This window comes from Podarcis filfolensis (assembly GCF_964270895.1).
Source record: "Podarcis filfolensis genome assembly, chromosome: Z".
NCBI lineage: Eukaryota > Metazoa > Chordata > Lepidosauria > Squamata > Lacertidae > Podarcis > Podarcis filfolensis.
Genome location: NC_139617.1, coordinates 381049 through 403528, shown reverse-complemented (window position 1 = coordinate 403528; position 22480 = coordinate 381049). Strand labels below are relative to the sequence as shown.

The following is a 22480-nucleotide window of genomic DNA, read 5'->3' as shown; positions in this document are numbered from 1 at the left end:
CAACAACTTTGGCTGGCCCTTGCGCATGTTCACGTCATCAAATCTGGCCCTCTTTGAAAAGAGTTTGGACACCGACTAGTGATTTAAATCAAATCCACCCTGTTATATACATTACCAAGCAAGCAAAGCAAGCACTTCGACCTGCCACTGGGAAGCCCCTGAGAAGCGGCTAAGTGACCCCCCCCCCCCGCCCCCGGTTGCACAACCCTTCGGCCATGAGTTCAGACATGCTTTTCCGAGCTATGCCCAAAAATCTGATTTATAGGTTATTGATCGCTAGCCTGGATGGTTTGCCTCACTAGCTAGTGCAGTCAAAATATATCTATATATATCTATATATCTATACATCTCTCTCTCTCTCTATATATATATATTATTGTCCAGTAGCACCTTAGAGAGGGACGCGGGTGGCGCTGTGGTCTAAACCACTGAGCCTAGGGCTTGCCGATCAGAAGGTCGGCGGTTCGAATCCCTGCGACGGGGTGAGCTTCCGTTGCTCGGTCCCTGCTCCTGCCAACCTAGCAGTTCGAAAGCATGCCAGTGCAAGTAGATAAATAGGTACCTTCCTCTGGCGGGAAGGTAAATGGCGTTTCCGTGCGCTGCTCTGGTTTGCCAGAAGCGGCTTAGTCATGCTGGCCACATGACCCGGAAACTGTACGCCGGCTCCCTCAGCCAATAAAGCGAGATGAGCGCCGCAACCTCAGAGTCGGTCACGACTGGACCTAATGGTCAGGGGTCCCTTTACCTTTACCTTTAGCACCTTAGAGACCAACTACATTTGTTCTGGGTATAAGCTTTCATGTGCAGGCACACTTCTTCAGATACCTGAAGAATCTACTAGTGCAGATTATTCATGATTTAGCCCCCTCTTCTGATATTGCACTTTCGTCCAAACAACGTATAGCATCCAAGAACAGATGGTATCCTGCATTATAGCTTCTTCCTTCCGCCAGATTATGCATTAAAAGGCTGTTCTCTGCCATCAAAGAGCTTTAGCAAAAGATAGAGAAGTAAACAGAGGCAGGAAGAGATGACCGTATCTCTGAATTTTATTTTGATTTTAAATGTGATTTGAATTGTATTTTAAACCAATCGTTTGATTTTGTGTTTTTAATGTATTATATATTTGGTGTTAGCCGCCCTGTGCTTGGTCTTGGCCGGGGTATAAATAAAATTTATTATTCTTATTCTTATTCTTATTATTATATCAGATCGCTAAACTCCTCAAAATGACAAAATATCTTCCGGAAAAGGTTGCCTGGGCAGGAGCGTATTTAGGATATACAGGGGGGAAAGAGCTCTCACCTGAGATAAGTCAATAAAGTGATTTGCTTCAGCCATCACCTTGACCCGGAAGTTTGTGCCGTCGTCGGGGCTGAGGGCATAGCAGAAGACCTAGGAAAGAGAGAAATTGCTTAGAACTGAGGCTGACCAGAGTCACTGAATGAATGGAGGAATCTTTATTCACGTCGGGCATCGCAATAAAACAATACAATATACAAAGAAGGGAAATAAAAAGTCCATTGTATAAAATACATTTGAGGGTCACTTGAGCAGGGAGCACGTGAGGCGCAGCAAAACACAGGCCGAAAAACAGTAGACAAAGCCCATCTTTCCCAAACATCGCAGGAAAAGGCCAGAATTTACGAAGTGCATGAACCATCACAGCTTTCCTCCATGATGAAGCAATTGCTAATATAGAATCATAGAACTAGGGAGTTTGAAAGGGCCACGAGGCTCATCTAGGCTAACCCCCTGCAATGTGGGAATCTTTGCCCAAGAGCTTCCCTCTTGTGGCTTATCCCCACAACAGTTACTGACTTTGGGTTTTAGTCAAGCAAACAGTCTAATCCAAGCATTCCCAACCTGCGGCCCTCCAGATGTTTTAGCCTACAACTCCCATGATCCCTACCTCACAGGACCAGTGGTCAGGGATGATGGGAATTGTAGTCCAAAACATCTGAAGGGCCGAAGGCTGGGGATGCCTGGTCTAATCTGTCGGTGCCTAAATGATCTCAAGTGTCAGAACAACTTGACTGCCATCAGGAAATTTCCCACTGTCCCATTTCGACTCTCCAGCACCTGATCTGCATCACCGAGCAATCCCAAAATGCAGACAGCTTTGAACCTCGCAAGATCAAATGTCTCGTCCTGGACTGGACTCGAGGGACGATTCCAACAGATTCCACATGGGAAACGCTCATGTCCCTGCAGAGATGGTAGCACCAAATCAGTGGTGCATGTGCTTTATAAAAAGCCTTGAGGAGATGATTGTGTTGTTGTTTAGTCGTGTCCGACTCTTCGTGACCCCCCTGGACCAGGGCATGCCAGGCACTTCTGTCTTCCACTGCCTCCCGCAGTTTGGTCAAACTCATGCTGGTAGCTTCGAGAACACTATCCAACCATCTCGTCCTCTGTCGTCCCCTTCTCCTTGTGCCCTCCATCTTTCCCAACATCAGGGTCTTTTCCAGGGAATCTTCTCTTCTCATGAGGTGGCCAAAGTATTAGAGCCTCAGCTTCAGGATCTGTCCTTCCAGTGAGCACTCAGGGCTGATTTCCTTAAGAATGGATAGGTTTGATCTTCTTGCAGTCCATGGGACTCTCAAGAGTCTCCTCCAGCACCATAATTCAAAAGAATCAATTCTTCGGTGATCAGCCTTCTTTATGGTCCAGCTCTCACTTCCATACATCACTACTTGGAAAACCATAGCTTTTACTATACGGACCTGTCTAGGTTTGTCGTGAGATGATTACCCCTCCTTTATTGCCCGTTCCAGGTTGCCCAACCACTACCCCAGAGTCCTCTCTCTTGGCAGATCAAGAGGAGCAGGTGACGTCAAAGGCGGCCAGGTTTTGAGCTGGGGCAGTCAGAATAAGGTCCACTCTCGATTCAAAACCCTCAAATGTATTTGATATCATTGATTTTTCATTTCTATTCCTTGCAGATAATCTCGTCATTTTATTGCTACAACCAAGGGCTGACGCAAATTAAGAGGATAATGATGATGATAATTATTATAATAATAAAAACTTTTATTTGTATCCTGCCCTCCCCGTCCGAAACCGGGCTCAGGGAGGCTAACACCAAATATGTAACATTGGTATAAAATCAAGCAATAACGAAATTACCTCCTGAAAACAAGCCAGGATCAAATTCAAATCCAATTAGATGGCTTTCCGCAGGATTAGGGTTGGGAACAGTAAGCGCTCATCAGGCCCAACTGTTTGCGCTGCTCTTATATGGGCCTGTGAGAACGCTGGGAGGCCTCTTTCATGCTAGTTCTTACACAAAAAGAGAAGGGGAGTCAGGTTGAACCAAAGGCCCGGCGGAACAACTCCATCTTACAGGCCCTGCAGAAAGATGTCAGATCCCACAGGGTCCTGATCTCTTGTGGCAGAGAGTTCCACCAGGCCGGGGCCAAGGCCAAAAAGGCCCTGGCCCTGGTCGAGGCCAGCCTAATCTCCCTGAGGCCCAGGACCTCTAAGATGTTATTATTTGCAGACTGTTAGATCCTCCGTGGGGTATACCAGGAGAGGCGGTCCTAGGCTGTATTCATTCCTTTGGCCCAAGGTGGGGCTCATACCCATGACCCCAAGATTCAGTGTCTCAGCGCTCTGCCGCCTGAGCTACTCACACGGCTGCCCACTTGTGCACCTCACCTCAAATTTGTCCGAATTGTGCATGCCTGGGATTGACTGCATGAGATGGGAGGTGGGGTGGTTCCCAAAGTCAGAGCTCACGTAGCCAACGCGGAGCCGGCCCTCACTGCCTTTCAGGTCCTTGGGGTGCTCGTAAGGCGGCTTGTGGAGCACGTTGATCTGGCAAGGGGATTCAAGAAAGCCGAGTTACGGAAATGACATGGGGGGCAGGGACATGAGGCCACATCTTTGAAGTTGTTCCAGTGTTACAAATATACATACCTTTGACTTGACAGCCCAAGAAAGACACCTAGCATTATGAATTCACAGAAAATCTATGCTTTAACCGACTCTCTTCATTCCGACGCCATTTGAACCCTGAAAGGAAGGCGAATTTGGGCTCCACCTCCCTCCATGAGCCAAGAAAAAGGAAGTCATGTAGGCAGCAGGAACAGGGCATCCCGCCAGAATTCCCCAAGACTGAGAGCACATACACGGCACCCCACCGAGGGAGGGACCAAGGGGGCAACCATAGACATCCGCCAAGGCAGTTTAGCAAGGCAGGTGTTCTGAATGTCCTTTCCAGTGGGAAAGGACGTGTCAAGAGTTTTATTGTTCTTTCGGTGATGGAGATTTAAGGGGTCTGATAAAGGGACCTCATATTGAATGCATAACCCTTGTATACCCCTCCCCATTTGTGATGTGCTAGTGATGTAGTGATGATGTATCAACGATGCTGCTTGAAGTGTATTCTGGGGAGAAGAAGGAAGTTTTAAAAGCTGACATCGCCCCATGCTCGGGGTTCTTACTCCTGGGCAGACCTGTGGTGCAACAGTAAGAATCATGGTCTACTGACCACTGTTTTGCTCCAAATTACCGGGCTGGGACTTCCTCCTTTTACTGACAGCATAGACCCATGGGGGACAAGTGCCCCGGTGAGCTAGGCTGTCAAGGAGTCACTCACCCTGGAATTTTTTCGCTTAACAGCCATTGGCGCCAATATAGAGCAGGCTTCCTCAACCTTGGCCCTCCAGGTGTTTTCAAACTAGAGTGCCCATCATCCCTGACCACTAGACCTGCTAGCTAGGGACCATGGAGTTGTAGGCCAAAAGCATCAGGAGGGCCGAGGTTGAGGAAGCCTGATAGAGAGCTCTACCTCTCTTTCAAATCAGAGCCGGCAAAGGCGGTGGAGTTCCTGCGCGGGTGCCTGGAGGCGGTTGGAGGATGGATGGCAGCTAACTGGTTGAGGTTGAATCCTGACAAGACTGAAGTTCTGTGGTGTGCGGGCGGGTGGGGGGGGACTCCCTGGTCCTGAACGGGGCAACTGTGCCCCTGAAGGACCAGCTGCACAGTCTGGGGGTCATTTTGGACCCATAGAGGCACAGGTCTGTTCTGTGTCCAGGGCAGCTCCATCTGGGATGCAGGATAAGACCCTCCCTGCCCACGGACTCTCTTGCCAGAGTGGCGCATGCTCTTGTTACCTCCAGCTTGGACTACTGCAATGCGCTCTATGTGGGGCTACCTTACTGCAATTAATCCAGAATGTGGTAGCCAGGGGCCACCAGGTGGCGTGTTGGAAGATGGCCGACAATAACATCTCTCTGACCCATACGAGGTAATTAAGAGGCTGCTATGGGAAGTATGCAGTTTTCCTACCCCCCCCCCAAGGAGATGGGGGGGGCTGCCTTGCCAGCGGTGTCCACAATGCACCCCCTGATCCGAGAGATGGAGGTGCCGGTCACTTGGCACGAGCCCTCGATGAAGTCAGATCTTCCTGACGCCGATTCCAATCAGCGTGTGCTGGTTAGCTTCAGCTCGGAATTATAATTGGAAACATACGATTGGAATGAAGCTGAAGCACATACATCAAGTAACGCTCGAGAGATAAGACTGCTGATTAATGGATCTCTGTGACCGGGAATGATGGACGGATAAGTAAATCTTCTGATGAATCACCATTAAGAGACTGTATGTTTGGAATGAAGGGGGGGTGGAGGAAAAAACCTTTTTTCTTTGCACGATGTGATATTAATAACCCTCAACCCCAGATAGAAACAAGATCGTTGCGTTTTACTAATCACAAGCAGGAATTCAAGAACTGTGTGGGATGGATTATAGCTGGAGAGAGGATTGGTGAACGGTGAGAACGGAGGAAAATTTTATGACGCAGTTAAAAAATGGCGTCTCGCCAAGACAGGCTTGTCGGAGAAAGAAGGACAGGGGGAGGAGAATCAGGACCATTGGAAAGAGAAGGATTGTTGGAATGCAATCTTGACCTGACAGAGCCTCCTGATATATTTGGCAAGTCTGAGAAAAGTAAAGGGCAGACCGAAGATTAATTTCTTTTTTATGGAAGCGTTGAACAGCGGCTGTCCCTGAGCGATATCTTTGGACAGTAAAAAACCCACACAGAGGATGCCTGTTTCCAATCTGCTTGTGAAAATTATCAGAGATCGTAAAGAAAGGAATAGACGATAACAACAAGAAGATGAAGAAAGTAATAAAGGACTATCTGGATTGAACTGGATAGAACTGTTTAATTAAAGCAGCAATATAAGTGATGTTTGGACTCGTTCGGAGCTTGATGTATGGGTACCCCCAACAAAAATTTAAAATTCGGCTGTATAATTTGGAACTAATGTGATTTGGATAATGTGATGTGATTGGCCTGTTAATAAAAATTATTTAAAAAACAAAAACAAAAACAGAATGTGGTAGCCAGACTGGGGACCGTGAACAGCCGCAGAGACCACATAACACCAGTCTTGAAAGACCTGTATTGGCTCCCAGTACGTTTCCGGGCACAATTCAAAGTGTTGGTGCTGACCTTGAAAGCCCTAAACAGCCCAGCAGATGAAACTTTCCTCTGGTTGTCAATATTAAGAGGATGCCAGCAAGATTGAGCCTTTCTGTAAAATAAAGGATTTAAATCCAGTCTTACTGAGACCACATACCAAAGGTCCCGAGAGATCTGCATTGGCTCCCAGTATGTTTCCAAGCACAATTCAAAGTGTCGGTGCTGACCTTGAAAGCCCTCAATGGCCTCGGCCCAGTAGACCTGAAGGAGCATCTCCACCCCGGACACCGGGGTCCCTCTCCCAAGGGCCTTCTGGCGCTTCCCTCTCTGCAAGAAGCCAAGTTACAGGGAAGCAGGCAGAGGGCCTTCTCGTGGTGACGGCCGCCCTGTGGAATGCCCTTCCATCAGATGTCAAAGAAATAAGCAATTATCTCACTTTTAAAAGACATCTGAAGGCAGCCCTGTTTAGGGAAGTTTTTAAATATTTAATGCTGTCTTGTGTTTTTAATATTTGGTTGGCAGCCACCCAGAGTGGCTGAGGATACCCAGACAGATGGGCAGGGTAGAAATAATAAATTATTATATATTATTATATATCCAAAGCCAACATGCATTCAAACTCTGACGGAATGGAGCGGCGCACACCTCTTCACAGCATAGACCCACCTTGTCCAGGCAAAGGTTCCCATGTCTCTCGGCAATAGCCTTTCGGAAGCCGTGAGACAGCGGATACAGCATGCTGTGATGGGGGTGCACCGAAGGGAGCCGGTTCTTCTCCAGCTGGTCAGCCACAATACTGACAAGCTTCTTCATTCTCTCGTCGTAATCGGTCCAATCACAGACGATCTGAAAGGGGGCAAAGAAAACCAGGGTTCTAGTTTCAGGTAGGTAGCTGTGTTGGTCTGATGAAGTCAAAATATATATAAAAATTGCCCAGTAGCGCCTTAGAGACCAACGAAGTTTGTTCTTGGTATAAGCCAGACACCCCCAACCTTCAGCCCTCCAGATGTTTTAGACTACAATTCCCATCATCCCCGACCACTGGTCCTGTTAGCTAGGGATCATGGGAGTTGTAGGCCAAAACATCTGGGGGGCCGCAGGTTGGGGATGCCTGATATAAGCTTTTGTGTGCTTGCACACTTCTTCAGATACACTGAAGCGGAAGTCCCCAGACCCTGATATACAGAGGGAGAAGTCCCCAGACCCTGCTATGTAAGAGTAAGGAGAAGCCCCCAGACCCTGATATATAGTGGGAGGGTGAGTTGGGGTTTTTCTCCGAAGGGTAGTAGGAGTCAATGGGTATGGTCCACCTGCTGGCAACTGTGAACGACTGAAAAAACAAGGGATGGTATGCAGATGACCTAAAATAGTTTTAGGATATGTAATGAGACACAGTCGTCCACAGGTTGACCATACCGATTGAGTCCTAGTACCCTTCAGAGAAAGGTGTGGGGACTTCCGCTTCAGTGTATCTGAATAAGTCTGCCTGCACATGAAAGCTTAGACACAGAACAAACTGAGTTGGTCTCTAAGGTGACATTGGACAATTCCTGAATTAGGTGACGCTTTTACCATTACCGTGGTACCTTGGGACCCAAACGCCTCGGTTCCCAAATGCCGGAAACCCTGGGAGTGTTGGCCCTTAATATGCTGAAAAACTCTGCCTCACCTGCAAACAGTGTGCCAGGTTGCAGTAAGCGTCAGGAAAGTCCGGCTTCAGTTTCAAGGCGGTGCGATACGAAGCAATTGCCTCTGGGATGTTTCCGGAATCCTAGAAAGGGAGGGATATTTCAGCAATTGCCACTAGCTTTTTTTCTCAACCATCAAAACCAAAGATGAAGAACAGACAGAAGGCACGATGATCCACACCTGGTGGACTTATAAAGTAACATTCAACAATCATTGGAATAGAACAGAGGTCGGCAAACTTTTTCAGCAGGGGGCCGTCCACTGTCCCTCAGACCTTGTGGGGGCCAGACTAGATTTTGGGGAGGGGGAAAAAGGGAACGCATTCCTATGTACCACAAATAACCCAGAGGTGCATTTTAAATAAAAGGACACATTATACTCATGTCAAAACATGCCGACTCCCGGCCAGATTGAGAAGGCCATGGGGCCGTAGTTTGCCTCCCCATGCTATAGAATAATATTGAGTATCAGCATGCAAAAATTCAACAGAAACCTACTCTTAACAATTACAATAAATTGTAATTGATCGTACAATAAATGATTATTACAATGAATGATTATTGTAATTGATCATAGAATAAATGATTGTTACAATAAATGGTTATAAAACAACGGCAAGTCACAGTGTCTAAAATAGCCGCAGCGAGAATCTTAACAGACAAAGGATGGAAAGGAGAATCCCATCCCTACTAAGTTGGCGTAGCCAGCAAAAAGGCTAAAATACGCAGAATTAGCAAGAATATTATAATACAGACAGAATTACGAGAGGTTTCAGAAGAAACATTTCATAGAGAACAGGACACTTGCAGAGTACAGTGGTACCTCTGGATGTGAATGGGATCTGTTCCGGAGCCCCGTTCGCATCCTGAAGCGAATGCAACCCGCATCTGCACGTCGCAATTCGCCGCTTCTGCGCATGACGTCATTTTGAGCGTCTGTGCATGCGGCGAAACCCAAAAATATTCATCCTGAAGCATATTTAACCTGAGATAGGACTGTATTGTCTAAATTTACAGGGGTGCCCAAATTTTCCCAAAGAGGGCCAGATTTGACATGAGGGTGGGGCAAATTTGTTGAGCTGTTTTAGGATTTAACCTCAAGGTTGTTGAGCTCTTTTTAGGATTGAAGTTGTTGAGCATTTGGGGGGGGGGTTGCCCCAGTAAGTAAACCAGGTTACGCTCCCCAGCCACACGCTGGACATGTGTGGTCTAAAAAAAATGTTAGGAAAATTTAAATTCTTTGGCAGGTGTGGATTGACATAGGACAGCAGGAAATATGACAAAACCAATGCATTTTGAGATCTAGGAGAGACGAGCGAAAGGGCGCCATCGGAAATGTGACGTAGGGGTGATTGGAAGTCACAATGAGATTTTTGGGTGTGGAACTCCACCATACTTTCCGTCTATATAAACCACCCTCTATTTGGGGGGGCTCAAATTTAAGAAAATGAGCCATTCACCCACCCAATCACCCGTATAAGACCTCCCCCCATTTTCAAAGTAAAAAAACCCACCTGACACGCTGAAAAGTACAGCGATTTTTTCATTTTCCTTTTTAAAAATTTATTTACAAACAAACACATAGACACAAAACAAAATTCGTATTACCCTACCACCCAAAATTTCAGACATTAAAACCACCCTTGTGGCTTCCCTCCACCGCCCTTCACCCTCCTATATAATATTTCACATTGCCATTTTTAGTTTCCCCCTATTTATTTATTTATTTATTTTTGATTTCATTTTACATGCTAGTTGCCGTACATTTTCAACACTATACATTACATATATGGATTCCCCACATCTAACCCTATACCCAACTCACCATTTACCCAAATACCCATGTGACTTCCTTCACTCACATTCACATTGCAATTTTTATCTAAATTTATATTTCTTAACTCTTTTAACTTACTATTTATTATTATTATTATTAAACCAGATTTACAAACATTAAACCAAACATATCAACATGTTAGTTTTTGAGCAGTACTTGAACACATAATCTTCAAACCATTTCCATTATATTTTTATTTTCCAGTTTGATTGGTACCTTATTACTGCACTTAACCTTGCCAGTTCTAGAAATTCAATTAGTTTCTTTATCCAGTCATCCTTTGTGGGTATATATTTCCTGTTCCAGTTTTGTGCAAGGAGTAGCCTTGCTGCAGCTGTCGCGTATAAGAATAATATCATCCCATCTTGTGGTATTTCTTTACCTCTTATACTCAGTAAATATGCCTCTGGTTTTCCCCTCTAAATTAATTCTGATCATCTTTTTTATTTCCTCATGAATTTTTTTAACGTTTCCGTAGCCCCACCATAAACGTATCGGCGTGCCCTCTGCCTCCTCACACTTCCAGCATAAATTCCAATTCTCCCCTTTTTCTTTTTGCGCCCTATCTCGGTTTGGGACGGCTTTTGCCAGTTGTTTTCCTTTGTAAAAACTAACAGATTTCCCTGCTGCTGCCCCCCCCCACAGTTTTTTTAAAAAATAGATTTAGCAGAGACACAAAGCTCACCTTATGGATGGAAGCGAGGTTGCTGTGGGCATCGGCAAACGCAGGATTTATTTGGATTGCTCTTGTGTAGCACTGCAGAGCTCCTTGGACGTCTTGCATTTCCTTCAAGGTGTTCCCCATGTTGGAATAAGCGTCTGCAAAAGTGGGGCTTATTCTGACATGGAGGGCGAGAGAAAAAGTGCAGTTTTGGTACAACAATACACTGAAGTTACGCTGGAAATGTAAGGGTCAAGAAGGCTCTTTCTATCCTATACGGTGGTCTTTAGGGCAGTTCATTAAAAAAACCTTTTTTAAAAATGCCTTCTCCAAAGCCTTCACAAAATAGGAAAACGGCCAAGAAAACAGCTATTTTCATGGAGGAGGGTCGAGATATTAACTGATATGCACGAAATTTCAGATATAGCTATATAATCCCTAGTGTAGTAAGATAAGACCTTGGGAGCAGGCATTTTCAAAAAAGTGTTTTTTATGAACCACCCTAGTGGTCATGTGGGACAGTAAGACCTTGGTTCTCAAATGTTCTCAAAGGTTTTTTATACAGGTTTCTTTATACAGAAGGTTTTTTATACAGAAAGGTTCAGCATTGTGGCATCCTCTTCATACGGACAAGCAGCACTTTCCTTTTGGGAAATCCCTGCTCCTCAGTTCTGGCAATTATTAATCACTCTCAATTCCACCCTAATAATTGCCACCTGCCCGGATTTTAACTTGTCTGAATTAATTTTTACTTTAATTACTTGATGTCTGCTTTTAGGATCATTGTGTTGTTTTTATGATGTTAGCTGCTCTGAGCCCAGCCTCGGCCGGCGAGGGTGGGGTACAAATAAATAAATAAATAAATAAAATTATTATTATTATTACTATTATTATTACTCAAACGCTTTGGTTCCCAAATGCCGAAAATCCAGTTTCCAGGCGTTTTTCGGAAGCCAAACATCAAATTCGGCTGTTCTTTCTGGGGCGCCTGCACCAATCAAACAGACTTCCGGAACAGATTAAGTTTGGTGCTTTGGTTTTTGCAATTTATTTGGTGTTTTTGTTTCAGAGGCTTTTTCGGGTCATTTGTTTTTGCGACTGTGCGGATCCCAGTTTAGTTACTGATTGATTGATTGATTGATTGATTGTGTGATTGCGGAAACAGATAGAAGCCCCGGTCCCCATCCGAACAATGACTATCATCAGTGCAGGTCAGGAAAAAAAATAATTTTCATTTTTATCATTTACAAGACTGTCGTATTTATTTTAGAGTACAGTACATGGATGACTGCTTTTATTTTAGGGATCAATGGTCTCGTTAGATAGTAAAATTCATGTTAAATGGCTGTTTTAGGGATTGTTTTTCAAAGTCTGGTACGGATTAATCCGTTTTGCATGACTTTCTATGGGAAAGTACACCTTGGTTTTGGAACACATTCAGTTTCAGAACCAAGGTACCACTGTATAATTAACTGGGGGGGGGGAGAACATTTGTGAAAAAACCAGAAGCCTTTCTAATAGGTTTAACGGGTGAAGAAATACCAAGAGACCTAAAAAGACAGTGTATTCTGTTTATGCCAGAATGTTCTTAGCCCGGATGTGGAAGGAAGGTCCCAACAAAAGAAGAGTGGATTATCAAAATGACCGTGAAGATCAGACATCAAGATGATAGGAAATTTAAGCAAAGAAAAAAGTTAAAAGGGGAAAATGGGGAAAATAATGAAGATGAAATGTGAAAAAGCATGGTGCAAAAACCTTAAGGATATTAACCATCGTTAGTTCAAAAATGGCAAAATTAAGGGAGAATGAGATAGGCAGGAGAAGCAAATATTTAAAAAACCAGAAGAGGGAAGCTGGGGGAGATTGGGATTCATCTATGCTGTCTGCAAGAATGATGTTTGTGTTGAATATAAAATGCTAAAACTTAATAAAAACTATATATATAAAAAATTAAACAAGAATGGGGAAAAATTATTGAATACCTTAAAGGCCACTGTACATATTTAGAAATAATAATAATAATAATAATAATAATAATAATAATTGTATCCCGCCCTCCCCGGCCGAAACCGGGCGTAGGGCAGCTAACATCAAATATATAACATTAGTATAAAATCAAACAATAATTAAATTACCTCCTAAAAACAAGTCAGGATCAAATTAAAATCGAATTAATGGCTTTCCGCAGGCAGGATTGATATAACATTGATGAAGCCAAAGTAGCAAATAAGGAAATGGAATAGAACGGATCATTGTAATTACATGCAAGAAAAGATGGCAAAATATGGAAACCGGGGGGGGGGGGGGATGGGGGAGAGTCCGAAGGGTTTGTATAATCCCAGTATTGTATATATTGAAAATGTTTGGAGTGTATGGAAATAAAATGTTAAAATAAAAAAACTGAAAATAAAAAAACCTAAAAGAAAAAGAGAAAGTGCATTATCCACAAGAGGAGAGCTTTCCCACAGGCACCAGACCAGTGCATGAGGAGTAATAATAATTATTAACAACAGCAACAATAATTTATTATTTATACCCAGCCACTCTGGGCGGCTTCCAGCAAAAGATTAAAATACAATAAGGAGGAGCTCTTTCAATCTATTTTCCCCATGGCTTTGGAAGCTCACCTGATGGCCTCCTTGTAGTGCATGAGGGCCTCCTGGAGCTTCCCCTGCTGTTGCAAAACACTGGCTAAATTCGAATGCGCAGCTGCAAACTCCGGGAAGACCTGCGGGGAAGAAGCTCACTCTTAGTTTCCCTGAGAAGCATTCTAAAGAGACGGAGGCCGCTCTTTGAGGCTCAAAGGTTGTGGGCGTGAAATAAATCCTCATTTGGATTGACTTGCAAAAATTAAGAAGGAGGAGGAGGAGGAGAAACCTATGGACTGCCTTTTTAGCATGCATAGGAAATACTGTTGGGAGATCAGACTGTCAAATGACCAATGCCGTATTTTAAAGGGCCCCTCTTTGATGCTCAAATGTGGCAGGGGCTGGCTGCAAAATAAATCACCATTTGGAATGACTTGTGGTAATAATAATAATAATAATAATAATAATAATAATAATGGGCCTATGAACTGCCTTTTTCGTACGCACAGGAAATACTGTTAGAAAATAAGACTGTCAGGGGATCAAGCTCAGCCGACACAGAGAACAGCATGTGCCCAGCTTTTATTTCAATTTCTGTACCGTTCCTTAACACCTTGCTTTGTTCTTTTGATGAAAAAGCAGATTTTTGGTCATTCCGGGAGGCCAAGGAATATAAAAAGAGGGACAGACCCTCTTCCTTCCAAAAGGGACTTATCGGACCATGCTTTGTCGAACCTCAAAATGCTACTTCACTTTCAGTTCTTCACCATTATTTCTGTTATTGATCAAGAAAAATCTGATCGGCGATTTTTAAAAAGACCCAGACTAGGAGTCCAGGGTACGCGCCTAACCCTTATGTGTCAATTTAATTGTTGTAATTCTCCACGCACGTACCTCAAGAGCTTTCCGGTAGAGGCGGACAGCCTCCTCGATATTCCCTTGTTCTCGCTTGATGTTCGCCAGGTTATTAAGAGAATCTGCGTGAGTCGGACATAAACGGAGAGCTGTATTGTAGCATTCCTCGGCTTCGGCAACCTTCGAAACACAAAACAGAGTTTTTACGCGAATATTAGTATGTCTTTCACAGGAGCCCAAAAGGCTGCTCTGTGATGGGATGGCCGGATTGAGGTTTGATACGGCCCTCAGCTCCTGAAGGTAACTTGGTATTAGGGCCGTTCATAAAAAACTCTTTTTTTGAAAATGCCTGCTCCAAAGGTCTTCTCTTACCAACAGTAGAGATTATATAGCTATATCTGGAATGTCATGCATATCAGTTAATATCTTTTTTATATATATGCCAGCTGTCCTTTGTCAACAACCAATTGTTGCTGTTTTTTATATTGAATATATGCTATATGGTAACTGTTGCACCTCATAGGTATCTCAAGCCTTCTGCACGTCACAAAAGATGTATTTTATCAAAGTCATTGTTGAACTGAAATACAATTAAGAAATATATTAATAGTGAAATGCAATTAAGAAGAAGCATATTAACAGTGAAACCCCACAATTGTTGAGCCTTTTTTAAGGATTTGACCCCAGAGCTGCTGACCTTTTTTTAGGATTAAAGTTCTTGAGCTTTTTGGGGGGAAGTTTTGCCCTAGTAAATAAACTGCCACAAGGGCCGGATTAAATCGACCAGAGGGCCAGATTAGGCCCCTGAACTGGACTTTGGACATGCCTGGTCTAAAAGAACATTGGGAAAATTTAAATTCTTTGGCAGGATAGCAGGAAATATGACAAAACCAATGCATTTTGAGATCTAGGAGAGATGGGTGGAAGGCCCCCAAAGTGGATTTTGGACATGCTTGGTTTAGGGGAACATAAATACAAGATCAGACTAATCCGATTCAAACTCTCTTTCCCGCACACTTACCGTCTTTTGCAAGATGTATTTAAGGAAGACAGTAAGGGAAATGGTTTTGGTCATACTAAATCAAAATTAAGAGACAGAGTTGCTAGATAGTAAAAGAAAATCATTGCCAAAAACGTATAAGAATGGCATACAAAGGATGAAGAAGTTAAGTCGGTTATGATTAAATGGGCTCAAGATTTTGGTCATAACATTGAATTAGATAGGTGGGAAAGATTATGGACAAAAACAATTTATTGCATGTACAGCACTAACGGAAAATTTAATGAAGGTGACGTATAGGTGGTATTTGACGCCGACTAAACTTCCTAAAATATATATAACTCAAGATAAGGCACGCTAGAAATGCAAGGAGAAGGAAGGGAATTTCGTCCATAGGTGGTGGATGTGCACTAAAGTCAAAGTCTACTAGGATATGATTTACAAAGAATTGAAAAAGATCTTTAAATATACTGTTATTAAAAAACCAGAGGCTATTCTATTGGGTATTGTGGGAGAAGAAATTCCAAAAGTAGATTTATGTATGCTACCATAGCTGTAAGGACATTTTTAGCCCAGAAATGGAAGCGGCAGGAACTTCCAACTTTGGAAGAATGGCAGACAAAAACGATTTAATATGCAGAGCTGGCAAAGCTGGCAGTGAAAATCCGAAACCGGTGCGACAAACTGTTTGAAAAGGACTGGAGTAAATTTATAAAAGATGTGAAAGAACATTGTAAACATCTGAGAATGTTTGATGGTTTGATTTAAAATATTTTGTCATGATAATTTTTGAAAGTGATTTACAAATGCTAAAGTAAATTGTTTTAAATAGAGTAAGAAGGTAAATAGGGCGATATATGTTCAGGTAGGCAGCCGTGGTGGTCTAACGCAGTTGAAATATATTAAAAAATATATAAATTGTCCAGTAGCACATTACAGACCAACTCAGTTTGGTCTTGGTAGAAGCTTTTGTATCTGAAGAAGTGGACCTGCACACAAAAAATTATACCAAGAAGAAGCCAAGTTCAGCAAGCCCTGTTTAGGGAAGCTTTTAATGTTTGACGGACTATTGTATTTTAATATTTTGTCGCCAAGAGTGGCTGGGGAAACCCAGCCAGATGGGCGGGGTATAAATTTTATATTATTATTATTATTATTATTATTATTATTATTATTATTATTATTAGGTGCTACTGGACAATTTTTAAAGAGTGATATAGAAATGCTAAGAGGATCGTGACTGCTTAAGAAAGCCAGGGAGTGGGAGCGGGGGGGGGGCAGGGAGTCGACGCTTGGTATGAGCAAAGTTGTATGCGATATGATTTGACATGAACGTGACAAAGGAAAAAATAAAAGAGGACTTCTTCTAGGTTCTGTACCCCAAATCCCCCCCCAAAAAGGCCAATTTCGAGGTCACTATCATCCGGAAGGCTTTTTTCAGCAAACCCTCTGACATACAGAAAGCAAAAGGGACCGGTTTCATTTTCTTTTTTTAATTTTTATTTTATTTATAACATAGTCCACAACAACTCATACATACAAACAGACCCACCACCATTGACTAATTATCAAAAATAAACTCCTATCCCCTTACACAAAGAAAACATAACATAAAAATAAAAGACTTTATCCTGTAAATTGGCCTCCTTATTTATTTCTTGTATACTATTTCTTTTGTATGGGATTATTACAATTTTTCCTAATTATGACTTAAACCACAAAGTCTCCTGTAGAAATTAATTGAAACAAGTCCAAGTGTATATTTTGGGGCACTGTTTGGTAAAGTATTCTCTGCATTTTCCCCATTCCTTTTGGAATTCTTGTCTGGGTTGTGCCCTAATCGTCTCTGTTAATCTGGCCAATTCAGCATGGGGTAAAAGCCTAAGAAAAAGCTAAACAACTTCAATCCTAAAAAAAGTTCAACAATTTAAGCCCTAAGAAAAGAGCTCAACAACTTCAATCCTTAAAAAAAGTCAACAACTTTGGTTGGTTCTTATGGCCCTTCACTTCATCAAATCTGGCCCTCTTTGAAAAAAGTTTGGACACCACTGCCTAATAGGAAAGCTTCTGAATTTTTTTTTCCACAGGCCCACCAGACATGTACCGTATTTTTCGCCCTAGAGGACGCACTTTTTCCCCTCCAAAAATGAAGGGGAAATGTGTGTGCGTCCTATGGGGCGAATGCAGGCTTTCCCGGGCTTCCCGCAGCTCTGTGCCACCCTCCAGATCCCGGCGCGAAGCCGCCCAGGACTTCGGAGGGTGGCGCAGAGCTGCCTGCGCTCCAGGGCTTCCTGCAGCTCTGCGCCACCCTCCGGATCCCGGCGCGAAGCTGCGCGGGGCTCCGGAGGGTGGCGCAGAGCTGCCTGCATTCCGAAACCTGGTGCGCGCTGAAGAGTGCGCCCGGGCTTTGCGCACCTCTCCGCAAGCCTGGGGAGACCGGCGCGCCTCCCTAGGCTTGCGGATAGCAGGCTGTTCTGGGGGCTGGGGTCGGGGGAAGTTCGGGCTTCCCCCGCGCCTGCCCCGTGCCTGGGGGGAGAAATAATTTTTTTCCCTTTATTCCCCCCCCCCCCAAAAAAATTAGGTGCGTCCTATGGGGCGAAAAATACGTTATGTGTCCCTTCTGCTTTACTGCACCTCCAGCACAGGTTTTTTGTTTGTTTTGTTTTATACATTTTAGCTATTTTGGCAGGTGTTAAGTACCATCTATAAAACATCTTTTATATAGATGTTCCCCCCACCCCAAGGCAAAAGGGACCAGTTTCTTACGCTGCCTTTCTCTTTCAGCGCGTTGGCCAGGTTGCAGTAGGCATCGGGGAAGTGGGGCTGGAGCTCAATGGCCCTCTTGTAGGTATCGATTGCCAGATCGATCAACCCCTGTTCGTAATACACACATGCCAGGTTGCCGTGGACAACAGCGTGGTTGGGACTCAGGCTCAGGGCCCGTAGGTAGGCTGCAACGGCTCTGAAATGAGATCAAGGACTGGTTCAGTTTCATTGTCACCAGGGTGGATAAAAATCTGGTTTTTAAAAAATAAAATGCTTTGGGAGGACGATTAAGAGGATTGAGGCGGGCCGGGACTGCTGATTCTTTTAGATTTGTTAGCAGCCTTCGACATAGTCGATCACAAACTTTTGGACCACCGCCTTGCCTACGTGGGGATTCAGGGCACAGTCAGACAATGGCTGTGCTCCTTTATCTCAGGTCGGGGACAGAAGGTGGCGCTAGGGAGGGAGTTGTCGCTGCGGCACTCCTTGTTGTGTGGAGTGCCGCAGGGCACAATCCTTTCCCCGATGCTTTTCAATATCTTTATGCGCCCCCTTGCCCAGATTGTCCGGAGCTTAGGGCTGAGTTGTCGTCAATATGCTGATGACACCCAGCTTTATCTGTCAATGGACGGCCACCCTGACTTGGCCCCAGACACACTGACCAGATGCTTGGAAGCCGTGGCTGGGTGGCTGCGTGGGAGCCAGTTGAAGTTAAATCCTTCGAAGACAGAGGTTCTCTGGCTGGGTCAGGACAACATGGGGTTGGGGGGCCAACTCCCATCTCTTGCAGGGGTGCAATTAGTGCCAGAGCCTTCTGTCAAGAGCTTGGGTGTAACCTTCGATGCCTCTCTTTCCATGGAGGCGCAGGTTGCAGCCACAGCAAAGGTGGCATTTTTCCACCTCCGCCATATTAAGGAATTGGTTCCTTACCTTTCTCGCCCTGATCTGGCCACAGTGATCCATGTGATGGTCACCTCCAGGCTTGATTATTTTAACTCGCTCTATGCTTAGACTCACTCTGACACCCTATATGGGATTTGGTATATAAATTTTCCCGTGGCTTTTTTGCTGGCCCATGTAGGACCAGCATGGATAGCTGGCTTGGGTGAATAGCTGATGTTTCCTCCCTTTATAGTCTTGATTTATGGGCTACTACTAAAATGAGGCTGCATTTTAAGCTGTATTTTAAGCCGTATTTTAATTAACTGGGTTTTTTTTCTATTATATTTTATTGTAATTTATATTTGGTGTTAGCCGCCCTAAGCCCGGCCCTGGCCAGTGAGGGCGGGGTAGAAATAAAAAAATTAAAAAATAAATAATTCAGGAAAGAATTACTTGTTTTAAGTTTTTCTTGAGTGCGAAAACTCAGTTCAAGTTTTTCTTGGGGAAAAAATGTTTCAGCACATCAGTTAAGCAACATGGATACATATGCTACCATGTTACTGTTTTAGTGAAATAAATTGCTTAAATTGTTATGAAGGAAATGTTTCTTTTCTCCTTTCAATCAAGTACAGCAGAAAAGTTGTTCAAATAAAAAAGTGTTCACTTAATAAAGCTCACCATCATTTTGTCACAATCAGGCTGTATATAGCAGAACCAAATCATTTTTTATATAACCGTAGAAAAGACTCTGAAGTTAGGATTCCAAAAAGGAAACCTGCCTCCGATTGTCACTATTAAGAGGATGCCAGCAAGGCTGAACCTTCCTGTAAAAGGGGGGATTTAAATCAAGTCTTATGCATTTGGGATTTAAATCAATTTGCTTTAAATAAAATCAACCCTCTAGGCAACAATGGGAGTTAGTTTGGGTATGGGTGCAACCACTAAACTGAGAATATAAGATGTAATGTGATTATACGCAAAACCAATAAAAACCATTTATATAAAAAAGAGAATATAAGCTCTATGCCTATTTGCTTACCTGTCAAATATACGCGCCTCCTTCAAGACGTTCCCCAGATTAATGTAAGCATCCAGGAAGTTGGGGTCCAGGGTCACCGCCTGAAAATATTTAAGATAATAGATTTTTGTTACTAATACAGTCATATCTCAGTTTGAAGTAGCTTTGGGTTAAACAATTTCGGGTTGTGCTCCGTGGCGACCTAGAAGTAACAGAGCACGTTACTTCCGGGTTTTGCAGCTTGCGCACGTGCAGACGCTCAAAATGATGCCACACGCATCCACGGAAGCAGCAAATCGTGACCCGAGCATGTTCGCTTCAGGATGCGAACGGCGCCCCGGAACGGATCCCGTTCGCATCCAGAGGTACCACTGTATAACAGCATGGTTACTTTTAAATAAGTGGGTCAACTTTGACCTAGGCTGCCTCCTACCTACCTTCCTACCTTATCTATCTACCAACTTTATCTTATTATATATCTACTTGCCTACCTATCTTATCTATCTATCTACCTACCTACCCTATCTATCTAATCTATCTACCTACCATCTAATCCAGGTGTGGTCCAACTTGGCCCTCCAACCCCCATCATCCCTACCTAACTGGACCAGTGGTCAGGGACAATGGGAGTTGTAGTCCCAAAACAGCTGGAGGGCCAGGTTTGGCCATGCCTGAATCTATCTACCTCCCTAATCAATCAATCTATCTAACTAATCTATCTATCCATCTACCAACCTTTCTTATGTATCTATCTAATCTACCTACCTAATCTACCTACCTACCTAATCTATCTATCTATCTATTCGAATCGAATCGAATCTACCTACCTATCATCTATCTAATCTATCTATCTATGCAAGGAATATCAACTGTACGAGAAATGGTACCAACTAATGGTACTAACAGGACACTGGAGGCCCATTGCAGCTGAAAAAATGCCTCCAATTTTAATATAAAAAAGAATGGGAAACGTTTATTGCATATTGACAAAAGCAGTGCACACAGGTTAATACATTAGCAGGATTAATTTTTTTAAAAAACCCACCTGTAATGGTTAAATTTAAAGTAAGGACAGTCCCCGGATTTACAAATCAGTCCCCATACAAAATCCATTGAAGTTGAAAAGTATCCCCGGACTCATTGAAAAAAAATCTGATAACCTTAAATTAGTGATGATGATTTTATTGAAGAAGAAGAAGAAGAAGAAGAAGAAGAAGAAGAAGAAGAAGAATAGTTTGGATTGATATCCCGCCTTTCACTCCCTTTAAGGAGTCTCAAAGCGGCTAACATTCTCCTTTCCCTTCCTCCCCCACAACAAACACTCTGTGAGGTGAGTGGGGCTGAGAGACTTCAGAGAAGTGTGACTGGCCCAAGGTCACCCAGCAGCTGCAGGTGGAGGAGCGGGGAATCGAACCCGGTTCCCCAGATTATGAGACTACCGCTCTTAACCACTACACCACACTGGCTCTCCAGTGATGATAATGAATGATGATAATACAAAGGAACCAGGGGAGGCAGGGGAGGGAAGTCAAATAATCCCATAATGTGGGATTAACATTGATTGTGCATACAGTTGTTTTTTAAAAAAATATTCTTTAATGTAATGATTTGGTTTTTTGTGAAAACTAAAAAAATATTATACAGTGGTAACTTGGGTTAAGTACTTAATTCGTTCTGGAGGTCTGTTCTTAACCTGAAATTGTTCTTAACCTGAACTTTAGCTAATGGGGCCTCCTGCTGCCGTTGAGCCGCCAGAGCACGATTTCTGTTCTCATCCTGAAGCAAAGTTCTTAACCTGAAGCACGATTTCTGGGTTAGCGGAGTGTATAACCTGAAGTGTATGTAACCCGAGGTACCACTGTATATATTAAAAAATTGCATCCAATTTTGACAGTGTTATTACAAACCACTTCATTCAGCCCTGCAACATCTTGCGAAGCAGCGATATACTAATATGCAGCTGTTATTATGTGACATTGGTCAAGGCTTTCTGGGAAATAATATATGATGAGTTTAAAGAAAATGTTTGAAAATACATTTGTCAAAAAGCCAGAAGCCTTCTCACTAGGTATAAGACTTCTTATGTCTGCAACGACGGCAGCAAGAATGCAACTAGCCCAATGGGGCTTAGATTGGATTCTTATGAATGAAAAAAATTAGTAAAAAAATAGCCCAATTAATGGGGCTTATATTGGATTGTTATCATTATCATTATTTTTCCAGGCCTTCCCATCTAGAGCCCAGAAACCCCGTAACAGTTACCTTCTCAAAGTGATGAATCGCCAGCCAGATTTCCCCTTGCGCATTGAACACACAGCCGAGGTTACTCCACGCCACAGCAAAGTTGGGTTGGGTCTCGATGGCTTTCAGGTAGCAGGCCTTGGGAGGGTCGAGAGGCAGGTAGGTACAGGGGGAAGGGGGTATTTGCACAAAAGAAAAGCAAGAGAAAAGTCCCAGTTAGTATCCCTCCTCTGACCGGCCAAAAGTGATCCTGCGGTAGAGGCTCGCTCGCTGGCGCCAAAACTAGCGTGCTGGCGGGTGATGCTGCGCTGGCGCAAACCAGGACCCGAGTGCAAATCCACCATTGTCAGTTATGCTGACCCTTCGATATATAGCAATTCTTTCCTAGCAAGCAATTCCTCGGCCAAGGCCAGGGCAGTTGCTTTCACACTTGCAATCAGCTTCCAATACGCCGCTGTTTGGATTGCAACAGTTTGGATTGCGACACAGTTTGGATAGCATCCTGGCT

The 22480-nt window shown here is 43.6% G+C and overlaps 1 protein-coding gene and 1 long non-coding RNA gene across 3 annotated transcripts in view; one reads left to right on the top strand and one right to left on the bottom strand.

Annotated features, from left to right (window-relative positions):
* LOC310753999 (UDP-N-acetylglucosamine--peptide N-acetylglucosaminyltransferase 110 kDa subunit) overlaps positions 1 to 22480 on the bottom strand; it is a 69519-nt gene that overhangs the window by 23312 nt on the left and 23727 nt on the right. For both annotated transcript variants that reach the window (XM_083595355.1, XM_083595354.1), the window contains exons 5-14: positions 21994 to 22110; positions 19753 to 19832; positions 17832 to 18027; positions 14105 to 14245; positions 13250 to 13350; positions 10647 to 10800; positions 8106 to 8207; positions 7103 to 7282; positions 3661 to 3819; positions 1306 to 1395 (exon numbers count right to left, since the gene is read on the bottom strand). In XM_083595355.1, the coding sequence (XP_083451481.1) occupies positions 1306 to 1395; positions 3661 to 3819; positions 7103 to 7282; positions 8106 to 8207; positions 10647 to 10800; positions 13250 to 13350; positions 14105 to 14245; positions 17832 to 18027; positions 19753 to 19832; positions 21994 to 22110 (1320 nt within the window). The remainder of the gene's footprint in view (positions 1 to 1305; positions 1396 to 3660; positions 3820 to 7102; positions 7283 to 8105; positions 8208 to 10646; positions 10801 to 13249; positions 13351 to 14104; positions 14246 to 17831; positions 18028 to 19752; positions 19833 to 21993; positions 22111 to 22480) is intronic.
* LOC310754059 overlaps positions 1 to 22480 on the top strand; it is a 63654-nt gene that overhangs the window by 37684 nt on the left and 3490 nt on the right. The gene's annotated exons all lie outside the window — the stretch shown is intronic.